Genomic DNA, 27,651 nt, shown 5'->3' with positions numbered 1-27,651 from the left:
TCCCCATGCCTGAAGGGTTGACCCTTGCATGTTTTTTTTTTTTCTTCAGATTTTTGAGGTCCAAATGGGCCCTATCTAAGGGGGTTTTTGGGCCTATTATTTTATTTAACCTTAGGGCTTTTCCTTACTACTATAAGTAGGCCCAACCTATTTTTCTCCCATGATTTTCCTTCCCTTTTTTCCTCTTAAACCGTGATTTCTCTCTTCTCTCTCTAAAACCCAAACTTTTTCACTTTAATCTCTAGATCTACTCACCTAGAGTGATCTTTTCACCTTGCTCCTTTGAGATAAAGTGTAGAGCTTGTCAAGGGCTTCGTTTTGATGGGGCAAAACGTGGTTTCGTCGCCATCGACTTTTGAGCTTTCTCTCTTCTCTCTCATCTAAGCTTGATGTAGGGATATTCTACTCTTTAATATGAGCTTTAACCTAGATATTTGTCAATTTGTATAAATGGGGGGATTTAGGAAGATTTTGGTAAAAGTTAAGGTTTGGGTTCTAAACTAAAGGGGGTTTTTCATGTTGATTTACAAAGTATCCTTGGAGGTTTGTGTATGAGGTTCTTTATTGTTGAAGTGGTGAGATTTGGACCTATGGGTTGATATTTTGGAAAAAAAAAGAGGAAATTTTGCCCTAAGTTGAGTTGAAATAACTATTTATGTAAATAATGAAATTGGTTTGGGAATTATGAAATTGGGGGAAATGTGATTGAATGGTGTAGTTTGGTTTGATAAATCACACACCTATGGAATTTGATAAATTATCTGTTGATAGATTTATTTATTTGTTTAGATATATCTGTTTTGGGCTATCGGTGGAGGATAGCTATGATTGTTGTAGAAACTGCATGAGAATTAGGATGATTAAAACTAATCAATTGAATTATGTCATTGAATATGACGATTTGATTAAACCATTCAATATGTGTTTTGATTAGTCATTGTATATGACAAAGTGTTTAAATACATTGTATATGTATCTTTGTTTGGAAGGAAATAGGAGATGTACTCCATTGTTTGGGAGGAAATAGATGATGGACTCCATTGATAATTAAGTTGGCCGGAGTGTCCGGGGTGAAAGTCCCGAAATCTTATATATTTATTGATGTCGGTTCCCTCGGACGTGGTTCCGTAAAATGGCAAGAAATAGAAGTGTTGGATTGATGAATGTAATGAATTGTGAACCATTGAGTTGTAGTCTCATATTGGTTGCTTTGATAATAATGAATATGGTTAATTGATTTACCCGGAATGGTAGAATGGAAATGAATTAAGATATTGGCTATCTATGTTGAATGACCTTGAAAAGAATATGTATTGGTTAAGAATGTTGCACATTTATCTGATGCTCATCTTTTAGTTAATTCTCATATATTGTTTAGCATATCTCTACTAGGCTTTGGCTCACCTTACTTGGAAAAAACCATTTTCAGGTACAGGTGACATGCCGCCTCCAAGGGCATAGCTTGGGAGGCTTAGGGGCTGAAGCTCCAGTTTTGTGATTTCGTTTTTGTGCTAAATGTTTATTCAAGCCGATGGCTTTATATCTATAGAGCTAGGACTCTTCTTTTGTTGTAACCAAACAAAGTCTTGGAAAGATGTAAGCCCATAGGGCACTTATTCTGTTGTTAACATTCAGAGTTACGTGCTATAGTTTTAGGATGATCCTTTGTGAAAGTGTAATGCATGTAATATCTCTTGTAATATTAACTCTGATGAATGAAAATATAACATTTCCATTATGTCTATAGATCTTGTGAATGATTGATTTATGTACTTTTTGAGGGCGTTACAGAGTCCATCCCTTTTATCCTCCCAAACAATGGAGTACATCCCTTTTCTCCCCCCAAACATCATACATATACAATGTATTAAAACACGCAGTCATATTCAATGACAACCGATAAGAGATTAGTTTCAATTCACCTAATCTTCATACAATTTCTACAACAATCAATACTATCCTCCATCGATAGCCAAAACAGTTATCTCTAATGCATTAGTTAAAAGATAACAGCATGGACATACAATCTAGCATACAACCATAACTTGGAATTCCCCGTGATTCCCAACACTTGGAAACAATTCATATTCCACATTTTAAAGACAAATTTTTAACACTAATATAATTTTCCATCAAACTCAACATTTCAAAGGAGTAACCAATACTCGATATTCCAAAAATTTCATAAGTGTTTTCCAATCAATTCCACAATCTTAAAACCAAACATAATCTTTTCCCAATAATCCAACAACTCCCAAAACATTAACATTTAGGATCTTTCACAAATTGGGGCTTTCTCACTTTCAAATACCCACATGCAATTTTATATACAGAAAATACATTTAGTAGCAAGATTATAGGTAATCAACCAAACCTTCAATTTACAAATCAAGTATCTCATATATGAATTTCAGGTACAAAAATAACATATTAGCATACTCCAACTAGTAAAACTAATAGTCAATTTCTCAATTGTTTTGACTCACACAAAACTTTCAATCAACTTTGTTCCACCTCAACCAAGGTAACCAATATGATTTTCACCAAATCTCATACTTATTGAATATTTCCATTTCCATCCTACTATATTAAACGTTATGGTATCTTCTCAATAACACACTTTTAATCATAACGGATATAAAATTTTAACCAAACTAATTTAATTCACTAAATTAGTAAGTGTATCATATTCAAAATTTTCCAAATCAATAATACCAAACATAACTTCACATATCTCATCTCTCAAACATAACCATATCTCATGCCAAGCTACTCAAATAGCCAACCTTTCCCAACTCTCTACAAATAATAATTTTCAAAACTTTTCTAAAATTAATTAATCACATGATATTTACATCAAAAATTAAGAAACATGCCCAAGAGTAACATTTTCAAGGTTGTGAGTTCAAAAGTCCACATTTCACATTTTTATTTTCACAAAAATGAACGCAACTTAATCATCAACATATCACCTTTCATCAAATATCATGAATGTAGCACTTTTAGAGTTTTTAATCTCAAAACAACTCTATAATCTCAACTTAACAATTTACCCAATATTCATCAACATCAATTTATTTTTTGCTCAAAAATAAATTTCAAAACTCAAAGATGAAATAAATATTTCAACATTATTTTCTCAAAATAAATTATATAACCATAATATGAGGTAGATACAACTCATACAACTATTAATTTCGTTTTCGGATTTTTTTGACAAATATTACCAACACAAAATGATTTTTTTTCCAAATCAATTTCAAAATATCAATGTCTTGAACACTTCAACATAATTTTTCTTCCAAAAATTAACCAGACAAAATCTGAGAAATACATATATGCAATACCTCCTATAATGATATATTTTCCCAAAATAACCCTAACATAGCTTTAAAGTAATAATATGAAGAAAGCCTCTACCTCAAAATATGAAGAAAAGTAAATCTGAAAAAGCAAACATCGCCCGATCATGAATCCGATACCACCATTGTGAAGAGTACGACGAGCTCTCCGACTTTCATTTACAAAACTTTTGCAAAATCTCACTTTAAAGACTCTCACTCTAAGCTCAAAGCTTGAGCAATCATGGAGAAAAGAGAAAGGGAGAGAGAGAGAGAGAGAGAGCCTCTGCCAAACCAAAACAAAAGAAAATGAAAAAAAAAGGAAGGGAAAAAAAAGAAAGGACAAGGAATGACGGAGGGGAGGGAGCCCCACGTGGGTTGCCTTCCCAAGAATTGGTTTCCCAAAAATATATATATATAATATTTGTAAATATATCTCAGAATTTTGTAATATAAATTATAAAATGATATAATTTTTTTCACTACAAAATATACTCTCATTTTATTCACTATAAAAATACATAATTTTTCACCATATGGTACACACCATAAATTCAACTTTTAAATATATATTATAATCATATATAATAAATAATAACAACTCTTATGGTGGTCAATACCAATCACATAATTAAAAAGGACTAAACAGTTAAACATGGGTAAATAAACAAACTCAAATTAAAAATCTAAATCATGTTCTTGAATTAAATTCACACACATAAGCTAAACATCACCCAATTATACATCAAAGTAGACCCAACAAACTAATCTCAAGTCATGGTCCAAACACACAAAACTCCTTTTCAATTTCTGATATAAATTAAACTGAACACCAATTAGTCCATGAATTTTCATAAAATAAATACTCATCAATAAATTCTGAAATGTTTACCCAACACGCTAGACTCATATGTGAACAACATATAAAAGTTTCATAATTTTCTGAGACTGGGAACTATTTAAAAAAAATATAAAACTGAACTGCTTTCACACAGAATATACACAACACTACAAATCTGAAAATTTGCTCAATTAAATTATGCACTGACTATTTAAAAAGAAAAAAAGAAATTATGGGTCATCACATTTAAGAGAATGTCCATTTTCTTGTCACATCATGGTTCTAACATGTCAATTAGGCTCCAAGTTCATAAGTGTTTTGGGATTCTTAATGGAGTAACTTCTGGTTTTCGAAACATTTTCGAACCCAAGTACTCAGATCTTTGGGTTTATGGCTCTAAACCTTTTCAAATCTAGTTGCAAAGGATATTTGGATTTATGGTTCTGAATCATTTTGAGTCCAAAAATTTGTCTCGAGAATTTTGTGGTTTGAACTCTTTGTACCACTTCTAGCCTTCAAAGTTTGGGTAGGAGATTTGAATTTTGTACTTTAAGTTTCCACCTCTTACAGTGTTCACTACATGGTTTATGAGATAAACGATTCCAATCATCTTATGGATCCAGTGTGAGACCCACAAAATGAAGTACGAAGAAATATAAAGAATAGTCAATGCCTTTTTCTTTTTACTTTTAAATGCTAAATCTATAATTATGCCACATCATTTTGTGTAATTTTAGAAAATTCTATCAAACACCTTCTTCCAACTTTCTTAAGAATATAGTTCGAGATTTCAAATAATCTCACTTAAAAGTTTTGCCATGGGCTCAACAACCTCTATTACAGAAGTAAGCAAGAATGGAAAACACTGTCTGTGTCAAAGTAAGTAGAAGCAACATAATAGCTCCGCGAAACGAGATGATTGTCCATGGGTTGTTGAAATAATTAGGCCTTAACATTGCAGTCCATATGTTCCGACGTTGCTTACTATACCTGTTTACGTCGTCAAATACTTGAGAGTAATAAAAATTGTCACGAGGTGCAATGATACAAGTAGAAATCTTATTAAGAATTGACACAACCACTTCATCACCACCTAGCATGTTTTTGAGAATTCCATAGCGACAAAGCAAGGAGACATCCTGTGACGAGTTAATGAGGTAACACAGGAAAGTTAAATAATTAGTGCCATATTTGAGGCCAATGTCCTCCTCGAGATGATGTTGCTCGTATGCAATTCCATTTCTAAAAAGACATTCTATCTTCTCATGTATGACTAATGTCGGGATTTCTAATACCCCATTTTTAAATTTTACATTATAAAAGTTCGTACCACGGTTAGATTTCTTGAACTTGATCCCAACTTCATGTAACTCTGTCGCACATTGTATGTGTTCCCATTTCTTTATCTTGTCTCCGACGGCACTTGTTAGAGGTACTGATTTTGAGAGTGAAAATGATGTAATTTGGTATACCAGACCAAGAAAATGTTTCACACCACAAGTTGAAATTCCATTATAAGCGTATAAAATCTTTTCATGACCTATCAATGCATATTGGCTGACACAATGATGGTATCGAATGGCTAAATCAGTGATATTGTCACGAGGGTTGAGAACTTTGGTCATATTGAACAACACCACAAGAACAAAGAATGGAAGTTGATTTTCAAATAACAATGAGTCACGCCATATACTTAGAAGTATCCAATCAATTTTGAAGAGCGGGTCATTTCTATCTCTCATACTTGTTATGGTAAATTTGCGAAACAACTCAATGAGAAAGCAGCTGTCAAGAAGCATCATTTTCACAAACTCGTCTTTGTTAAGCCATACAGAGTGTGCATAACATCTAAGTGCTCGTTCTTGCAAATCTCTCATGGCTACTATGTATCTATCCACATTAGTCTCATTTCTTCGTTTAAGAAGCAATCGTAGATACTGTAATTTGTGTTCTTCCATACATTGTAGGTTCTCTTTACCATGGTGATATGGTCCTATAGCCATTATTTCTGGTTCATATGACTTTTCATTTTGCCAACGTAGTCGATCATGCACTTTGTAGATATAACACTCGAAGTCTGTACCAGATAGGTGAGTAAGCTTTTCATCTAAGTGAAGGGAGACAGGATCAACACTTGCATTCGACATCATATCTTGTAAAATTAGTGGAAATCCTGTCTAAACAAATTTCCAAATTTGTTATATATATATATATATATAAAGAAAGAAAGAAAGTAAGAACATAGGCTATATTACATGAATGAAGCCAAACTTAAAAGATCACAGACTAGTCTAAAAGAGTTTTCCAAAAAAGTTTTCTCATAAATTTCTAAGCTTACATTACAGACAGACCATAGCTAGTACATTTTTTTAGTTATCTAAAGAACAAAATGGAACACCCTTGAAACGCTTCAAAGTCTATCTTCTATATCTAATATTTTGGCAAATTATCTAAAGAATTTTTTTTTTTTTTTTTTTTTTTTTTTTTTTTTTTTTTTTTTTAAGCTGGTGTTCTAATTGGCGTGGTGCTATTGGGTTTGGGCTCCTCGTTTCACTTTAGGACCACCTAATTGATCGGAACCTTTCAATTTATAGGATCCGTAGATAAGTTAATTTATTTAAAAAATTAAATTAATTAGATATTGATAATTACATGATCGTATCACATTTGTCGTATGAAATTGGACAACGAAATTTATCTAGTGGAATCACCACTGGAGAGGAACTCAACCCTTAAGAAGCAAAATGCTACCTACAATCTTATTCCTCATATCTTTTTCTCACTACAAAACACAAGCAAGCAAGTGGGTTTTATATGCATTTGTGAATATAAAGGCCTAGGGCCTATTACTTTGTGCTTAAGAGTGAGAAACTAAAATAAAAAATATAATTATATTTAACATTACTATTGGATAAAATTACCAAAACTACATACATATGCATGTGTTTCTTAAAGCGTTTGCAAGCCAATGGCCCTCCTGATCCCCCTCTCCTTGCGCCCTTATCAGGTGTGATATTTAGTTCAAATCTTATCATTGTGTCTAGAAGCAGGATACCAGATATAATATGATAAGGATACGACTATAGAACAAAACTTAAAAAATATGAAACAAATACGATTAGGATATGTTTTTTTTTTTAAAAAAAAAAAATAATTTTTTTAAAAAAATTATTATTAATGAATTACGCATAAAATCAAGAATGTTGAAAAATCATACTGTAATTTTATAATGCAAAATATTAACATTTAAGAATTAGATATTAATTTAAGATAGTAGCTTGCTTATTTTTTAATTTTCAATAGATCTTACAAATATTTCATTTCAATATCTAATATGTTTATATTACAATAATAAAACAATTTACAACTTGTCCCTACATTTTTCCTTTTGGCACGGGTAAAGAATATTGTTTTCAAGTTTACTTGCTATTTATATGTTGATATTTAATTCTAATTATACTATTATTATATTCTCTTATTAATACTTACTTTCTATATAATTATATGGGACATGCATGAAAGAAAAAAATATATCAATTTGACAAATTTAATTACTTTAATTCACTATATTCTTCTTATCAAATAACTAAATAAAGTATTAGAAAAATATTCCTATATTTATCCTTACAGTTATTTATATTATATTATAATATTATGCAAGAAATACTACAATTTTAATTTTGTAAAAGAAATATTATTTGATTTAGAATATCTGATACATATCTGTGAATATCCAAAAAGTAGATATCTAATACAAATATAATACATATACATCTCTCTTTTTGAAATATCCGAGAAAAATATCCGTACTTCATAACATTGTCTTATGGAAATTTTGATTTCTTTCATTTTTTTCCTTCTAGCTACCAATTGTTAATATATATATATATATAAACAAATAAATAAATAAGTGGACAAACATACCAGGAAAGAGAGGCGTTCAAAAATCAACCAATTCGCTTACAGACACTTCAAAAACCAAGAGAAGGGTGATAGTCGAGAGGACTTTCCAAACAACAACAAACTTTTATAACTCTTTTTATCTACATACATATGCATATTCATCCATATATATAAAGGGTGAGTGAACAATATATATATTTTTGTTGAATTTATCTTATTTTTGACTATTATGAAAGGTTTTCTTTACCCTTGAATTTATTTATGTCATTGTCCACTCACTAAGACTTTTATTATTACAAGACTATTGAATAGAATTTTCAACAAATTATTCTTTTCTTCTTTTCCAATTCTGCATTCACACCAAACAAATCAAGATATCTATCTAAACACAACATTTCAATGGTTGTGTAGCACTTTTATAGCGTGAGGTTTTGAGTTCAACTTTTATGAAGAGGAATTTGATATTTTTGTGGTGTTTGATTTATTCCTCCCCGTCATGGGGTTTGTCTATTGTGAAAGGTTTTCTTTACCTTTCTATTTATTTACAACAATGATAGAGATCCCTTTTTTAAAGACCCCCACAACCCCCAAAGTGATCCACACCACTCATGTATGTATGGGGTGTAACGCCCTCAAAATAATAACATTAAACCCAACAAATAAGACAAGCGTTGATAGATAAACTAACCACCTTCTATCATTCATTAGAATTCCATTACATAAGTATTACATGTTAATCTCATAACAAAATGCCCTACGGGCTTACAGCTTTCCAAGTTAACACTTGGTTACAACAAAGAGTTCTAACTCGTTTACACATTAAGCCCTTGGCTTGAAATTACATGTAATACATCAAAAGTAAAACGACAAAACTATGCCCGCCACTAGCCTCCCAGCTATGTCCTTGGAGGTGGCATGCTTCCTGCACCTGAAAATGATGTTCCCATATAGGGTGAGCCACAGCCCAGTAGAAATACACTAAACCAACCATGGACAATGACTAAAACATTAGCAATTGATAGTTGGTCAACACTGATACAATCACATAAATTACATATTTATGTCAACGACTTACAAGTCTCAATTACTTTTCATTTTCCCTTTTTCAACAGATAAGCATGCTAGCTCTGTCATCATTTCCACAGATATGTATAAAAACTATATCTCACATTCAGATAAGCATAAAAGCTATATCCACATTCTCAACAGATATGTATATCAACAATATCCACAGATAAGCATACAAGCTGTATCCACACTCTACAACAGATATGTATATCAACAATATCCACAGATAAGCATACAAGCTGTATCCACACTTCACTTCACAAAGATAAGCATATGAGCTCTATCTTCACTTCTCTAGACAAGCATATGAGCTCTGTCTACGGAGTACATCCCCTATCTCCTCCAAATACCTATCCGGTTTAGAGGTCCATCCCCTATCTTCCCCTAAACCGCGGAGTACATCCCCTATCTCCTCCTCTACACATAACATATATAAACACATTGGTTCTATATACAATCACACAATACAAACAATTAATGTATTCTAGCAACTGTCAAGTTCCATAACACATTCCATTGATTAGTTTCCGTTTACCTAATCAACATACATTGTCTACAACAATCACGACTATCCTCCACCGATAGCCCAAAGCAGTTATTTCTAAAACAGAAAATAAATGCACAAATGGATATTCAATCAACATTTCATTTCCTCATTTTTCACAATTAATTATCCCAATTAATTAAACAATGTAATTAGGCCATTTTCCATAATTACCATTTCAATCCTTAGGTCCCATTTTCATCAATGATTCAACAATCATTCCATTTTTCCTTGCCAAACATGCATCTAGGTTTATTATGAATAAAACCCCAACCTTTGTAAAATTACACAAAAGCCCCAAACTTTCACAAAATTACCAAACCAAGCCCAACATCTCAAAATACCAAAATTTAAAGACAAAACCCATAGAGAGGAGTAGGTTATCCCTACCTCAAATTCGGAGTCCCAAAGGAGAAGACGACAAAACCCAACGTGCTCCAAAACCCGAGATTTTCAGATTAAAATGAAGCCCTCGACGATCAACAACTTTTTTGTAAAGGCCAAAGGTGAGTAAATCACTCCTACTAGATCAAAACCTAGAGAGAATGTAGAGTCTAGAGTGAGAGGCTCAACAATGGTGATTTTGGAAAAGTAAGAGAGAGAAGAGAAAGCAAAAAGTGATTTGGAAAGTCACAACTTCGGGTCTTTAACCCAGGTCTCCGCTCGAGCGTAAAACACCCCGCTCGAGCGGCCACTCACAGACTTACGCTCGAGCGGCCAACCTCCCGCTCGAGCGCAGAATGCACTCGCTCAGCACTTTTGCAGAAACAGACCTACGCTCGAGCTCCCAACCCTACGCTCGAGCTCACAACACTGCACAACAAGATACTGGATGGATGTATTCCCCGCTCGAGCGCCAACACCTCCGCTCGAGCGGACAGGCCAAAAATCTGGGCAACTAGTTTTGGTTTGTAAACTCAACCAACCTGTAACAAACCCGCTCAACACATCCTATAACTCAAATACAAAGTAAGAAAGGATGTAAACAAGATAATAAACAACTACCAACATCCACGGACACATGTCCGGATCACTATACAACAAGGGAAACCCGGGATCGCTATAACCTCCCCCCCCTTAAAGAATTTCGTCCCCGAAATTAAACACAAGTTTTCAAAAACGAGTTTTCTTCTATTTTAAACAATGTTACACTTTAACATTCAACAATCCGACCCATTACCGGTCACCCCCTCCATTTAACAAGAGGCATATCACAATATGTAAATAACATATGTACCTTCAACATGCATCAACATTATGCATTAACTTTCCAATTTCAACAATATAATCAACATATATAATGTTATATTCAACTTCCATATGAGGCAAGTTCCCAAAACATATTTCCAATAACCAAAACATTTTCAATGTTTCACAACTTAAGACATATATAAAAGCTCTTAAGTTCAACGAAATGTAAAATTTAAATACAAGATTACATATCAACAAACAAGTCCGGATATTTCTCTCGGACTTCCAACTCACGTTCCCAAGTGGCTTCTTCCACTCCGTGATGTTTCCACAAGACTTTCACCAAAGGAATGGTCTTACCACGCAGGACCTGATCCCGCCTATCCAAGACCCGAACCGGTCTCTCCTCATACGAGGCATCCTCATCTACCTCTAAATCGGTCCAATCCAACACATGTGATGGATCTGGCTCATACTTCCGAAGCATACTCACATGAAACACGTCATGTACCCCGGACAACTGCGGCGGTAAGGCTAACCGATAAGCAACCTCACCTATCCTCTCAAGGATCTCAAAAGGACCAATAAACCGAGGGGACAACTTCCCACTCTTCCCAAACCTCATCAGGCCTCGCCTAGGTGATATCTTCAGAAAGACATGATCACCTACCTCAAACGCCAAAGGCCTCCTCCTACGGTCGGCATAAGATTTCTGCCGACTCTGGGCTGTAACAAGCCTCCTACGGATAAGCTCAACCTTCTCCGTCGTCTCCCTAACCAACTCCGGACCCAACAAAGGTGCATCACCCACCTCGGCCCAACAAACTGGAGACCTACACGGTCGGCCATACAAGGCCTCAAACGGTGCCATACCGATGCTAGACTGAAAACTGTTGTTGTAGGCAAACTCTACCAATGGCAAGTGCCTCTCCCACGTCCCACTGAAGTCCAGGACACAACCCCGAAGCATATCCTTGAGGATCTGAATAGTACGCTCGGACTGCCCGTCAGTCTGAGGATGATAAGCCGTACTAAAGGTCAACTTAGTGCCCAAGGCACTCTGCAAACTCTGCCACAACCTAGCAGTAAAACGAGGATCTCTATCTGAGACGATCGTCACTGGGACCCCGTGCAATCTCACTACGTCCCGAATATACAAATCGGCAAGATGATCTACCGAATCTCTCACGCGCATAGGAATAAAGTGCGCCGACTTAGTCAACCGGTCTACAACCACCCAAATAGCATCACTACCTCGCTGAGTCCTCGGAAGACCTACAACGAAGTCCATAGTGACATGCTCCCACTTCCACTCGGCAATAGGCAAGGGTTGCAACAAACCCGCTGGCCTCTGATGCTCGGCCTTCACTTGCTGGCAAGTAAGGCACTTCGATACGAAAACAGCCACATCTCTCTTCATACCCCGCCACCAAAACTGGCGACCCAAATCCTGATACATCTTAGTACCTCCCGGATGCACCGCAAGGCGTGAATGGTGAAACTCTCGGAGTACTTCCTCTCGGCAAGCCTCCGGTACAAACAAACGGTCTCGGTATCTCACACTCAGGTCGGGATACACCGTCAAACCCTTCTCAACTTTCCCACTAGAGATCTTCTCTCGGAGGGATTCTACCTCAAGGTCACCTCTCTGTGCCTCTAACACTCTAATCATAAGTGTAGGCTGCGCAACAACAGAAAACAAGGCCGCAGCCTCGACAGATTCGCCCAGTAGCAAATCAAACTCGCCAAGTGCTCCCAACATCACCCATTCCCGGATGGCTATACAAGCTACATCACTAATGGTCTTCCTACTAAGGGCATCGGCCACAACATTGGCCTTTCCCGGATGATAATGCAACTCAAAATCATAATCCTCGATGAACTCCATCCACCTCCTCTGCCTCAGATTCAAGTCTCTCTGTGTAAACAGATACTTCAAACTCTTATGATCCGAGAATACCTCGAACCTCTCACCATAAAGGTAGTGCCTCCAGATTTTCAAGGCAAAGATCACAGCTGCTAACTCTAGGTCGTGTGTGGGGTAATTCTTCTCGTGTATTTTCAACTGACGTGATCCATAAGCTACCACTTTTCCCTCTTGCATCAACACACAACCCAAACCCTCTCGTGAGGCATCACAATAAACCGCATAACCCAACTCTCTCTCCGGAATAATCAACACCGGAGCGGTGGTCAATCTAACTTTCAGCTCTTGGAACGACTTTTCACAAGTCTCACTCCACACAAACTTGACTCCCTTCCGAGTCAGTCTAGTCAACGGTGACGCTAACCTGGAGAAATCTTTCACAAACCGACGATAATACCCAGCTAATCCCAGAAAACTGCGGATCTCAAACACACTCTTAGGCTGTGCCCAACCTTGCACTGCCTCAACCTTGGACGTATCAACAGACACCCCTTCCCCGGATACCACGTGGCCTAAGAATTTGACTTCCCCCAGCCAGAACTCACACTTCCCAAACTTGGCATACAGCCTATGAGCTCTAAGTAACTCAAGCACCACTCTCAAGTGTTCCTCGTGCTCCTCCTTAGATGACGAATAGATAAGGATATCGTCCACAAAAACAACCACAAAGCGGTCTAAGAACTCCCGGAAAATCCGGTTCATCAAGTCCATAAAGACTGCCGGTGCATTGGTAAGCCCAAATGGCATCACCAGAAACTCGTAATGGCCATACCGCGTACGGAATGCCGTCTTAGGAATATCTTCCTCTCTGACCCTCAACTGATGGTAACCCGATCTCAAGTCTATCTTAGAGAAACAACGGGAACCCTTCAACTGGTCAAACAAATCATCTATACGGGGCATAGGATACTTATTCTTAACCGTAGCCCGATTCAACTTTCGATGGTCAATACACAATCTCAAGGCACCATCTTTCTTTTTAACAAAGAGGGCCGGTGCTCCCCACGGTGAAACACTAGGGCGAACAAAGCCCTTATCTAGCAATTCCTGGAGCTGAACTTTCAACTCAACCAACTCTGCTGGAGCAAAACGGTAAGGTGCCATAGAAATCGGCGCCGTACCAGGCACTAAATCAATAGAGAACTCTATCTCTCGGTGAGGTGGCAAACTAACAAGATCTTCGGGAAAGACATCCGAATACTCACAAACCACCCTCGGCAATACATGCTGGGTCTCACCACTCTCACCACTCTCAAAGCTAGCAAGTAGACTACTAAGCTCACTTCGCCCTCGCGAATCATACCCCGGTGGCAAAACACTACCAACCCGGTCTCCCAAGAAATGGAACCACTCCCCGCTCAAGGTACACAATGTAACCCTCTGGCGGTAGCAATCAATAACAGCCCGGTATGACGATAACCAGTCCATACCCAAAATAACATCAAAACCCTTCATGGGCATGACAACAAACGGAAAAGGAAGCCTATAATCGGCGACCTCAATATCACATCCTCTAACACCCTGTTTCAGAATCAACTCACCGCCCAAAGGCGATACCACACAAATAGGAGATGCTAACTGTGCTAACTCCAATTCCAAAACAGATGCAAATGCAGCAGATACAAAAGAATGAGATGCACCCGTGTCTATCAACACATTAGCAACTGAGTTGCAAAACAGAAAAGTACCTCTCACTACTGATGGAGCCGGTACTAAATCCTGCGCGGTAACAGCATACACGCGCCCCGTAGGCCCCTGGTCTACCTGCTCACCTCTCGGAGCAAAAGACTGCTGCACAGACTGGGATGACGAAGCTCCCGGATTGGCCCTCGAGGCCTGCACAGACTGAGCTGGCTGAAAACCCTGCGTCTGCCTAGAACCAGACGCTCCCGAAGTGGCACTCAACTGTGGGCAAAACCTCTTCATGTGCCCAGGTTGTCCACACTGATAACAAATCAAGAGCTGCCCCCTGCCCAAACTCTGACTCGGCGGTCTAGCTGAAGAAGAAGCAGCTTTCTGACCCCCACCCTTCTGCGGGCAAACAGAAACCTTGTGACCCAGCTGGCCACACTTGTAACAAGTGAATTCTCCCGGACTGCCTCTCCCCGAGCCTACACTAGGCACTGGAAAGGTCGATCTAGAGACTGCACCCTGAGACTGCTGAGGGTTAGAACCCCTCTGCCTCCTGCCATCACTCTGACTATCCTGGCTCCTCTTGGAGCCTCTCTGACCCTCATCCTCCTTCTGCATCATAAGCCCCATATGAGCTGCAGCATCCACTAGGTGTCTATACTCTCGAATATAAGACCCACCAACTCTCAACTTGAGGCCCCGCCTCAACTTCCGCTCAAACTCATAGCAACGGCGTTCCTCAAACGCCACCAGTTCAGGTGCAAACCTAGACAGACTGGTAAAAGTAGCCTCAAACTCGGCCACTGACAAGCCCTGCTGATTAAGCCGGCTAAACTGATCCCTCAGCTTCTCCCTTGCTACTGCAGACAAAAACCTCTCCTGAAAAGCATTTATAAACGCCTCCCAAGTACCACCAACACGAGCTTTCTCGTACTTCCACCATTGACCCGCATCTCCCTTCAGTTGGAAGGATGCCAAGGTCACTTTCAGTGCTCCGTCCTCGATGCCAAGCATCTCAAACGTCTTCGTTGTCTGTTCGAGCCATTCATCTGCCTTAAGCGGCTCTTTAGGATCCCCGATAAACTCGTCCGGATTACACCGGAAGAACTCCCTCTTCAAGAAAGAAGGCCCTGCCTCAGCTACCTGATTCCCAGCTCTAAGAATACCCAAAGCTCCTGCTATCTCTCTGGCCAAGGCACCCATAGCCTGCTGACCCACTGGCTCGGCCACATTGGCCTGCCCAACTCCCTCCTGCACAACCGGAATCTCACCCTGTAACGGTACTTCCTGCCTTGCAGGTCTACCACGCCTAGCACCTCTTCCTCGTCCTGACATCCTAATAAAGGTAGCACAGAACGTTAGCACATTCATAGGTGTGCCGAAACTAAACACTCACGTTCTAATGCGTGGACAAGTGTAATTCACTCCACATAAGCACATAAACACATAAGCACTTACGAACTTCATTTCTGGATAATGATAGTCCCGAGACGTTACTAGAGTTCCGGTTAGAAACAGCATTGATCAAGTGCTTTTCCAACAAGACTCCCAGAAACTCAAGGATCCAATCAACATCCTAGAAATTAAATCCCATACCCACATAGTCACATAAGCATGTTATCATTTAAGCACATAGCATATGATACTACATCTAAGTCTCTATCAAGCGAGACAAACCCATTGTGATACTAATCACTTCCCACGTACCCAAAGTATTCGAACCCGATACGCTCTGATACCAAGTTGTAACGCCCTCAAAATAATAACATTAAACCCAACAAATAAGACAAGCGTTGATAGATAAACTAACCACCTTCTATCATTCATTAGAATTCCATTACATAAGTATTACATGTTAATCTCATAACAAAATGCCCTACGGGCTTACAGCTTTCCAAGTTAACACTTGGTTACAACAAAGAGTTCTAACTCGTTTACACATTAAGCCCTTGGCTTGAAATTACATGTAATACATCAAAAGTAAAACGACAAAACTATGCCCGCCACTAGCCTCCCAGCTATGTCCTTGGAGGTGGCATGCTTCCTGCACCTGAAAATGATGTTCCCATATAGGGTGAGCCACAGCCCAGTAGAAATACACTAAACCAACCATGGACAATGACTAAAACATTAGCAATTGATAGTTGGTCAACACTGATACAATCACATAAATTACATATTTATGTCAACGACTTACAAGTCTCAATTACTTTTCATTTTCCCTTTTTCAACAGATAAGCATGCTAGCTCTGTCATCATTTCCACAGATATGTATAAAAACTATATCTCACATTCAGATAAGCATAAAAGCTATATCCACATTCTCAACAGATATGTATATCAACAATATCCACAGATAAGCATACAAGCTGTATCCACACTCTACAACAGATATGTATATCAACAATATCCACAGATAAGCATACAAGCTGTATCCACACTTCACTTCACAAAGATAAGCATATGAGCTCTATCTTCACTTCTCTAGACAAGCATATGAGCTCTGTCTACGGAGTACATCCCCTATCTCCTCCAAATACCTATCCGGTTTAGAAGTCCATCCCCTATCTTCCCCTAAACCGCGGAGTACATCCCCTATCTCCTCCTCTACACATAACATATATAAACACATTGGTTCTATATACAATCACACAATACAAACAATTAATGTATTCTAGCAACTGTCAAGTTCCATAACACATTCCATTGATTAGTTTCCGTTTACCTAATCAACATACATTGTCTACAACAATCACGACTATCCTCCACCGATAGCCCAAAGCAGTTATTTCTAAAACAGAAAATAAATGCACAAATGGATATTCAATCAACATTTCATTTCCTCATTTTTCACAATTAATTATCCCAATTAATTAAACAATGTAATTAGGCCATTTTCCATAATTACCATTTCAACCCTTAGGTCCCATTTTCATCAATGATTCAACAATCATTCCATTTTTCCTTGCCAAACATGCATCTAGGTTTATTATGAATAAAACCCCAACCTTTGTAAAATTACACAAAAGCCCCAAACTTTCACAAAATTACCAAACCAAGCCCAACATCTCAAAATACCAAAATTTAAAGACAAAACCCATAGAGAGGAGTAGGTTATCCCTACCTCAAATTCGGAGTCCCAAAGGAGAAGACGACAAAACCCAACGTGCTCCAAAACCCGAGATTTTCAGATTAAAATGAAGCCCTCGACGATCAACAACTTTTTTGTAAAGGCCAAAGGTGAGTAAATCACTCCTACTAGATCAAAACCTAGAGAGAAGGTAGAGTCTAGAGTGAGAGGCTCAACAATGGTGATTTTGGAAAAGTAAGAGAGAGAAGAGAAAGCAAAAAGTGATTTGGAAAGTCACAACTTCGGGTCTTTAACCCAGGTCTCCGCTCGAGCGTAAAACACCCCGCTCGAGCGGCCACTCACAGACTTACGCTCGAGCGGCCAACCTCCCGCTCGAGCGCAGAATGCACTCGCTCAGCACTTTTGCAGAAACAGACCTACGCTCGAGCTCCCAACCCTACGCTCGAGCTCACAACACTGCACAACAAGATACTGGATGGATGTATTCCCCGCTCGAGCGTCAACACCTCCGCTCGAGCGGACAGGCCAAAAATCTGGGCAACTAGTTTTGGTTTGTAAACTCAACCAACCTGTAACAAACCCGCTCAACACATCCTATAACTCAAATACAAAGTAAGAAAGGATGTAAACAAGATAATAAACAACTACCAACATCCACGGACACATGTCCGGATCACTATACAACAAGGGAAACCCGGGATCGCTATATGGGGTCCACTCATTTATGTTCACCCACTAAGACGTCTGTTAGTATAAGACCACTGAATAGACTTTTCAACAGAAAAATTATTCTTTTTTTTTTTTGTCCAATTCTGCATTCACACCAAACGAATCAAGATATGTATCTGGAGTGTCGAATCAAAATTATTCGTCCTTGTTTGTTGCAAATTTCGAGTTTTCACTTGTCCCGGAGGGTGCGAGGTCGACTCCGGAGTGTCGGGAGAGAAGCCGAAGATTTTCCGGGTTGGACGGCCAGAGCCGCACGTGCGGGGCCTTGAGCCGCACGTGCGGGAAGTGAGGCCGCACGTGCAGGAAGCAGGGGAAGGCTATGCGCACACTACACACTGCAATATATGCATCAATTTCTAGCTCATTAAATAAGTCTCCAAAGCCATCAAAGTCCAATGCATCTGGTTCACAGCCAACAGCTGACAATGAGACCTCACCTTCTCTCAATATCTCACCACTAGTTGAAGTTTCTTCTTTATGAGGAACCAACAGAACTTCAGAATCTTGGACCTGTAATGGGAGGTCATTTTCAAAAGAATTCCCTAAACCATCCTTGCCTCCAGAATCTTGGACTACTAATGCATCGTTAACGTTGGAAGCCATAACATGATCATTTGATAATGTATCGGGTTCAAGGTAATCCAACCAGGTCAACTTGTCCAATGATCCTGCTGTTTCTACTATACAAAGAGAATAGATCTGCTTGCTAGATTCTATGCCATCGTGTAACAAGGCATCGTTTTGAACACCAAATTGTTTTCCTGAATCATAAATTACTGCAATATCATTAGGTTTTGAATCTGTATCATCGTCATTTGACACAGGATCTGGTTCCAGGTAATCCAACCATGTAAAATTGTCAACTGAAGCCTCTGTTTTATCCATGACATTCTTGAGGAATGTATTCTTTTCAAACTCTTTAGCAGTCGAGATTTGATGAAACAGAACTCTTATTATCTGCCACAGTACTAGGGCCAACGGATTCAAACAATGTAGAATCGACCAAAGCAGCTCCCACTTTTTCTTTGACAGGCACAGTAGATTCTACTTGACAAGAAGATGAACCACCAGCTGACGGAACTAAAACACTTTCAGATGCTACAGAATCTGCATCCCTATTAAGCTTTGAACGAATCCTTCCACTTCGTTTTGGAGATAGCTTTGGTTTCTTGGCTCGAGAAATAGGTTGGGCCCTTTTAGATGGGGGTTTCTTAGTTGGAACTGGAAGTGAGAGATCTAGAAATGGCTTAAACACTGTTGAAGAGTGCCCACATTCCAAACAAGAAATAGTACAGGATAGCTGGCCCCCAAAGATGCCATCAACAAAAGTAGGACCCAGATTTGAGGAAATCCCATTTTCCAGAGAAGTAGTTTGTTTTCTTGCACTCAACTCTTCAGTACACAACCCATCAAGTAAACAACGAAGCAACTCATGACTGTCATGCTGTTGAAACCCCCTAAATTGGGAAGCCTTGGCACAAACACACCCAAAAAAGGATTTTGGATTTATCACATTCCTCAAGCCAGCCTTTCGACTAGTTTCAATAAAGAGCTTCTTTAAAGAAACGGTAAGAGGACCTACAGACTCATCCAATTCCAAGAAGTGATTCCGTAATCTCTCCATTGCTAAGAGATTCTGCATGATTGAATTAAAGAAGCAAGTATTACCTAGATTAACGAAGCCTCTGACTACATAACCACTTTTTCCATCCAAACTACTTATGGTGTTTTCTGATTTTTTCTCACTTATAACACTGCCACTCCCAAAATTATTCTTTTCTTCTTTTCCAATTTTGCATTCACACCAAACGACCCAAGATATGTATCCAAACACAATATTTCAATGGTCGTGCCCCCGTTGGGCCGGATTGGATTTTAAAATGACAATTCAGGCTCAAGCTCTCGGGTTGGACTCGGGCCCGAGCTTAATCGGGCCGGGCCCATCCATATATATTTTTGTTGAATTTATCTTATTTTTGTCTCTTATGAAAGGTTTTCTTTACCCTTGTATTTATTTATGTTCACCCACTAAGACTTCTATTATTACGAGACTATTGAATAGACTTTTAAAATTATTCTTTTTTTTTCCAATTATGCATTCACACCAAACAATTCAAGATATGTATCCAAACACAATATTTCAATGGTCAACCCCCGTTGGGCTAAGTCGGATTTTAAAATGACAATTCATGCTCAGGTTCTCAGGCTAGGCTTAGGTCGGGACTTAGTCGGGCCAGGCCCATCCGTATATATATTTTTGTTGAATTTATCTTATTTTTGTCTCTTATGAAAGGTTTCTTTACCCTTGTATTTAATTATGTTCACCCACTAAGACTTCTATTATTACAAGACTATTGAATAGACTTTTAAAAATATTCTTTTCTTCTTTCCAATTCTACATTTACACCAAACGATTCAAGATATGTATCCAAACACAATATTTCAACGGTCGGGCCCCCCGCTGGGTCGGGTCTGATTTTAAAATGACAATTCAAGCAGCTCTGGGGTTGGGCTCAGGGCCGGACTTTAATCAAACTGGGCCCATCCATATATATATTTTTGTTGAATTTATCTTATTTTTGTCTCTTATGAAAGGTTTTTTTACCGTTGTATTTATTTATGTTCACCCACTAAGACTTCTATTATTACAAGACTATTGAATAAACTTTCAAAATTATTCTTTTCTTTTCCAATTCTGCATTCACACCAAAAGATTCAAGATACGTATCCAAACACAATATTTCAATGGTCGGGCCCCTTGCTAGCCCGGGTCAGATTTTAAAATGATAGTTCAAGCTCAAGCTATCGGGCTGGTATCGAGTCCGGACTTAATCGGGCTGGGCCCATCTGGGCCACGGGCAGATTTCAAATCACCCATGGGCCATAAAGCATGTTTACATCCCTAACTAGATGTAAGTTGAATTCAATTAGAATTTATGAGTATTATCAAAAAAAACAATGATAACTCGCAAATTTTAAACAATGTTTAAATTTTGAATTATATAATAGTGATTTAAGACGGGAAAAAAAACAAAGAAGGGACAAATATTCACAATAAAATAAACTATAATTTTATTACTTTTTCTTTATAATTTTCTTTTTGTCTCTCTTTGAACACGTATACTGAAATATAAAATTCAAATACATCCTTAATTAAACATGAATATAAAGTTTCAAGTGGTCGGTATGACCAGCAGCCTCAATTAGTGAAAAGTCTAACAAGCTCCCATCTATCATGTTTGAATTTTGCTACCAACACACTTGTGGTAGAGAGTTATCAATGCCGAATTAATTTAATTTTTTATAAATAAATTTTCAATAACTTTTATAAAATCAACGGTTTGAATCATTAAAATTAATTTGGAAGTGGTCTCAATGATCCTAACAACATCTATTTTTATTCATTTAGCTCGCCGAGATAAAACTATTATGTACCAAAAACAAAATTTAGGATAAATTACTTTGGTAGTCCTTACATTTTACCCATTGTGTTATTTTAGTTCTACACTTTCAATTTATTTAATTTTGACCCTTAATTTTAAATTTTGTGTCAATTTGGTCTAATTGATAACACCATTAGAATTTTTGACAGAAAGTAATTACTGAATTAGTTGAGGTTGACTCATTGAGTTAAACAAATTTATAATTTTGCTCTTAAAAGCATAAAATATGCTACTTATGTGTGTATTTTTCATAAAATAATATCTACAATTGTAATCAATTGGATGAAATTGAGACAAATCTATAAATTTAGGGTCAAAATCGAGTCAGAATCGAGTCAGTTGGAATTACATGAATCAAAATAACATATGGACTAAAGTGTAGAGATTACTGATGTAATTTGGCCTAAAATAAAAAATTAGAATTAAAATGTTAGAAGTAAATGATAATTGACTCCATTTGAATGAAATGATGAAATCCTTCATTGTGTCTATTCCTATAAAAGGATGTGAACTAAAGAGACATGACCATTCTAAAGGTCATGAGTACTTTTATAAATACCATCCAATCCCATGACATTGATGCATAAGTTAAGGTTTGTTTTAGAATTCATACATTTTGTCTAGTCAAGTATATAAGAGAGAGTGCACGGCACAAATTGGTTCGCTATATGCATAGAAAGTTGTGCAATTTCTGTGTGGGTGATTGTTGTATCCTAAAGGTAGGACGTCCATTAATCGTAAGAGGCGAGGGGTGAAATTCTATCTTTAAGACACAGTGTTCAAACACTGGCCTCAGTCACAATCTGTACTAAGTTTACAAATTTTCTGTAAGGAATTTCTTGTGTTTTATTTTATTAGTTATTTGCATTAAATTGATTTTACCAAAAATATTTTCCTACAATTTTAAGACAGAATTCTCCAATCTATAATGATACAGATTAATTCTTTTCGGTTAAATTAATATTTTGCAAATTTGGTTTCCTGCAAAATTTTGTTTCTTGCTTTCTGTAAAACTCCAGTATTGTTACTGCATCTTTTCTTTGGTAATAGAATCGACAAATATGATTGGTAATTTTTATCTAATATTGTGTTTAAATGGTATTCTATTCCAGTATACTAATGTCAGTTCTATATTAAATTTGTTGTCAGACAAATTTTAGTTTATGTTGTGATTATACAGTCCATTTTAAATCTGTTTTGCATCTTTCACCTATGCTTCTTCCTTGTGTGATTTCTTCCTTGATATGGGTATTGATTCTTTTTCTGTTTTGCATATCTATTACTATTAGAATAACACATCCATTTGGTTTCCTAAAACATTGATATTAACGTTCTATCATTTTGATTATGACCATTAAGTCATACTGAGTAAGTATGCAACATCAATTAATTTTATTTAATGGATAATAATGTTTTTCAAAAACTACAGATTGTTAGTTTTCTCTTCCAGATTTTGTTGTATATGTATTCTGTTTTCAATACAGAATTTTATTCTATGTTTTTTGGTTTTTTTTTTTTTTTTTTTACCTATAGAATTTTTATTCGGTAGTTATTTTATTTTGTATATTCTATATTTAAAATATGATTTTACATGAATCTACATTTGAGTTAGATTCTATTTCTTATTATTTTGTCTTTAACCGTAATTTTTGGTTATTCATGATTTTGTTTATTAGAATCTGATAATATTGTTGCAGGTTATTATTTTACGAAATTTGCTTTCTGTATAAGTTTTCTACTTAGTACAAATCTATGTTTGTGTTGTTTTTATTTTTTGAGATTATCATTAAGTACAATACTCTGGTATTATGTAGTTCTAGTCAGAATTCTATCACATTAATTTGAAAGTCACGATTATTCCGATCTAATATCTCATTATGTGCAGCATTGAATTCAGAGACGTGCTTATATTTATGTGTTTACCATTTGGAAAGTTTTGTATCATATTTGTTGCACTTGATGGAACACTTTGAATACTATCCTCAACACCACTTACCTGAATCTTGGATGTAGCTTTCTGCCACTTTTTCCTTGACTTCATCCTTCGCTCACGAAGAACTTTTGAACAGTTTTCACAATGCCAAGCATGTTCATTGGAGAGAAGCTCTGGCTTCATCAAATACGCCAAACAGCTCTCTACAGACATTGGAGAATCACTATTATTGACTTCATCTGGATCAGACTCACTGCTATTTCCATCTAAGAAACCAGTTTTTGCAATTTCGTTTGTTGGAAAATTACTTTCACTTGACAAGGGTTTTACGTCGGCCCTGCAGCAATTTCTGTCTCATTAAATAAGTCTCCAAATTCATCAAAGTCCAATGCATCTGGTTCACAGCCAACAGCTGACAATGAGACCTCACCTTCTCTCAATATCTCACCACTAGTTGAAGTTTCTTCTTTATGAGGAACCAACAGAACTTCAGAATCTTGGACCTGTAATGGGAGGTCATTTTCAAAAGAATTCCCTAAACCATCCTTGCGTCCAGAATCTTGGACTACTAATGCATCGTTAACGTTGGAAGCCATAACATGATCATTTGATAATGTATCGGGTTCAAGGTAATCCAACCAGGTCAACTTGTCCAATGAACCTGTTGTTTCTACTATACAAAGAGAATAGATCTGCTTGCTAGATTCTATGCCATCGTGTAACAAGGCATCGTTTTGAACACCAAATTGTTTTCGTGAATCATAAATTACTGCAATATCATTAGGTTTTGAATCTGTATCATCGTCATTTGACACAAGATCTGGTTCCAGGTAATCCAACCATGCTAAATTATCAGCTGAAGCCTTTGTTTTATCCATGACATTCTTGAGGAATGTAATCTTTTCAAATTCTTCAGCAGTCAAGAGATTTGATGGAACTGAACTCTTTTTTTCTGCCACTGTACCAGGGCCAATGGATTCAAACAGTGTAGAATCGACCAAAGCATCTCTTACTTTTTCTTTGACAGGCACAGTAGATTCTACTTGGCAAGAAGATGAACCACCTGCTAACGGAACTGAAACGCTTTCAGATGCTACAGAATCTACATCCCTATTAAGCTTTGGACGAATCCTTCCACATCGTTTTGGAGGCAGCTTTGGTTTCTTGGCTCGAGAGATAGGTTGGGCCCTTTTAGATGGGGGTTTTTTAGTTGGAACTGGAAGTGAGAGATCTAGAAATGGCTCAAACACTGTTGAAGAGTGCCCGCATTCCAAACAAGAAACAGTACTGGATAGTTGGCCCCCAAAGATGCCATCAACAAAAGTAGGACCCAGATTTGAGGAAATCGCATTTTCCAGAGAAGTAGTCTGTTTTCTTGCACTCAACTCTTCAGTACACAAACCATCAAGTAAACAATGAAGCTACTCATGACTGTCGTGCTGTTGATACCCCCTAAATTGGGAAGCCTTGGAACAAACACACCCGAAAAAGGATTTTGGATTTATCACTTTCTCAAGCCAGTGTCTGGACTAGTTTCAATAAAGAGCTTCTTTAAAGAAATGGTCAGAGGACCTACAGACTCATCCAATTCCAAGAAATGATTCCGTAATCTCTCCATTGCTAAGAGATTCTGCATGATTGAATTAAAGAAGCAAGTATTACCAAGATTTACCAAGCCTTTGATCACATAACCACTTTTTCCATCCAAACTACTTACAATGGTGTTTTCTGATTTTATCTCGCTTATAACACTGCCACTCCCAAAATAAACATCCTCAATATCCACTGAGGCCCCTTGAAATGATTTCCCCTTTATCAGTTTCACAATATCTGACAACAGATCTTTCTATTCACCACTTTCCTCCAATTTTTCAACTGGAAAAAGTATATCGCAAGGGAAGCACCAGCGTAGTTGAAGGTTTTCAAATTCGATAGCCAATGGATGACGAGTTTGCCTGGCATGCCGAACTGCATGGGTTTGAGGGGTTGTTGGGAATGCAATCCCCCCACATGAAAGATAACCACATTCCAAACAAACCCAAATTGCTTTAGACTCGGGTTTCTTGTCCACAAAACCTCCCCCTTTCTTCTTCACCTGCTTGCGCCTTCCCTTACTTGCCCGCCTATCAACCACACCTTCTCTACAATCTTCTCACCTAATATGTTCTATAGAACTTATTCTTGAAGAAATTTTAGCTAAATTAATACCCTTATCAAGATGGGAACACACTTTCGTCTCTTTTATGACTGACAGTCCATCATCAGTGCTTGGAAAGTTTTGCTGGGTGACAGTTTCAGTTTTCTGAGAAAGGGTAGAAACTCGCTTCTTTGTATGACCACTTTGGGCTTTCTTCTTAACTTTTTTCGCCATTAATTCCTAATCCAGGAAAACTATAAACACCAAATACCTAAAAAAAATTAAAACCAAATCCATATCGCATTTGGATTGAGGGGTTTGACTATAAAAGAAAAGAAATGGTAAGAAACAAAAATATTATCATTTATTTGGATGAATGAGGAAAGGCAAAATGATGTGAAAGGAAGAAATTAAGAGAAAGTTAAGTCTTTTAAAACTCATGTTCTATTTTTCACCAAACTTGGTGCCATTTAGTGAGAAAGGTAAAAATTTTATAATACCTAAATTGTCCATCTAAATTAAAAAAGGAAAAAAAGAAAAAAGAACACCAATAGAGTCCTCTTTCTATTATGTTCATCCAAACATAATGTGAGAAACCGCAATTATTTCTTTTCCTTACTACCATAATCTTTTCCTTTCATTCCTTACCTAACTTACCAAGAGGACTGTTAAGCAAACCTCCTAATGATCAGGAAAAAAAAACGTTCCAAAGCAATAGAATAAAACAATAAACAATAAACACTAAATAATTAATAATTTAAAAAAACAAACTAACAATTATTAGTAAACCAAGCCATTCCTAAAATCCCAATAGTCATTTAATTACAAACCCACATATTAAAACAGAAGGGGGAAAAATACAAAAAAAGGCATAATCACATCAAACGGTCAAAAGAAGAGATACACTCAACAACCCAATCCAATTATTCCACCAATACATACAAATATTTGAAAAAAAGTAAAACACATCAAAGATTTGTGTTTGGAAGATACCCAGATGATTAAAAAGAATAAAATATTCACCTCAAAATCTGATATTGCTTGGACAATCTCTGATGGATTCTCAGAAAGAAACTGGTGTTTGAAGATTAGGATCTAAAGAGAAGGGTATTGAGCTGTGTTAGAGAGAGAGAGAGAGAGAGAGTATAGCGATCCCGGGTTTACCCTTGTTGTACAGTGATCCGGACATGTGTCCGTGGATGTTGGTAGTTGTTTATTATCTTGTTTACATCCTTTTTTACTTCGTAATTGAGTTATAGGATGTGTTGGGCGGGTTTGTTACAGGTTGGTTGAGTTTAGAAACCAAAACTAGTTGCCCAGATTTTGGCTTGTACGCTCGAGCGGGGGTTTTGGCGCTCGAGCGGAGATTACACCCATTTAGTATTTTCCTGTGCAGCGTTGTACGCTCGAGCTTGGGATTGGCCGCTCGAGCGGGGTTGTCTGAGTGCCGCTCGAGCGTAGAGTTGGAAGCTCGAGCGGAGGCCTGGTTCTGTATAAATGCTGGGAGAGTGCATCCGACGCTCGAGCGGAAGTTTGGACGCTCGAGCGGGAGTCTGTGAGTGACGCTCGAGCGGGGTGTTTTATGCTCGAGCGGGAGACTGGGTTTAAGTCCCGAAATTGTGACTTTTCAAATCACTTTTTCACTTTCTCTTCTCTTTCCTACTTTACCAAAAACACCATTGCTGAGCCTCTCACTCTAGAACTCTACCTTCTCTCTAGGTTTTGATCTAGTAGGAGTGATTTGCTCACCTTTGGCCTTTACAAAAAAGTTGTTGATCGTCGAGGGCTACTTTTTAATCTAAAAATATCGGGTTTTAGAGCACGTTGGGTTTTGTCGTCTTCTCCTTTGGGACTCCGAATTTGAGGTAGGG

General features: G+C 37.5%; 1 protein-coding gene and 1 pseudogene across 2 annotated transcripts; both read right to left on the bottom strand.

Moving 5' to 3' along the window:
* Nucleotides 1-5,006: 5,006 nt before the first annotated feature.
* LOC145795798 (UPF0481 protein At3g47200-like) lies at nucleotides 5,007-6,329 on the bottom strand. The gene has a single exon (XM_082880701.1). The coding sequence runs from the start codon at nucleotides 6,327-6,329 to the stop codon at nucleotides 5,007-5,009; it is 1,323 nt and encodes a 440-aa protein (XP_082736827.1).
* Nucleotides 6,330-22,145: 15,816 nt separating this feature from the next.
* On the bottom strand, nucleotides 22,146-26,924 carry LOC145795797 (ubiquitin carboxyl-terminal hydrolase 2 pseudogene; annotated as a pseudogene). Its single transcript, XR_014336719.1, has 2 exons — nucleotides 26,804-26,924; nucleotides 22,146-26,020 (listed from the first exon to the last, which is right to left on the bottom strand). The product of XR_014336719.1 is annotated as a ubiquitin carboxyl-terminal hydrolase 2 pseudogene (transcript).
* Nucleotides 26,925-27,651: the final 727 nt, after the last annotated feature.

The sequence above is a fragment of the Camellia sinensis genome, chromosome 7 (genome assembly GCF_055761805.1).
Source record: "Camellia sinensis isolate YWXY chromosome 7, ASM5576180v1, whole genome shotgun sequence".
Taxonomy (NCBI): domain Eukaryota; kingdom Viridiplantae; phylum Streptophyta; class Magnoliopsida; order Ericales; family Theaceae; genus Camellia; species Camellia sinensis.
The sequence above is the reverse complement of the archived record's forward strand: the minus strand, read 5'-3'. Positions and strand labels throughout refer to the sequence as shown.

Coding starts and splice junctions, on each gene's coding strand:
- LOC145795798 (XM_082880701.1), bottom strand. CDS start 6,329: ATGTCGAATGCAAGTGTTGATCCTGTCTCCCTTCACTTAGATGAAAAG.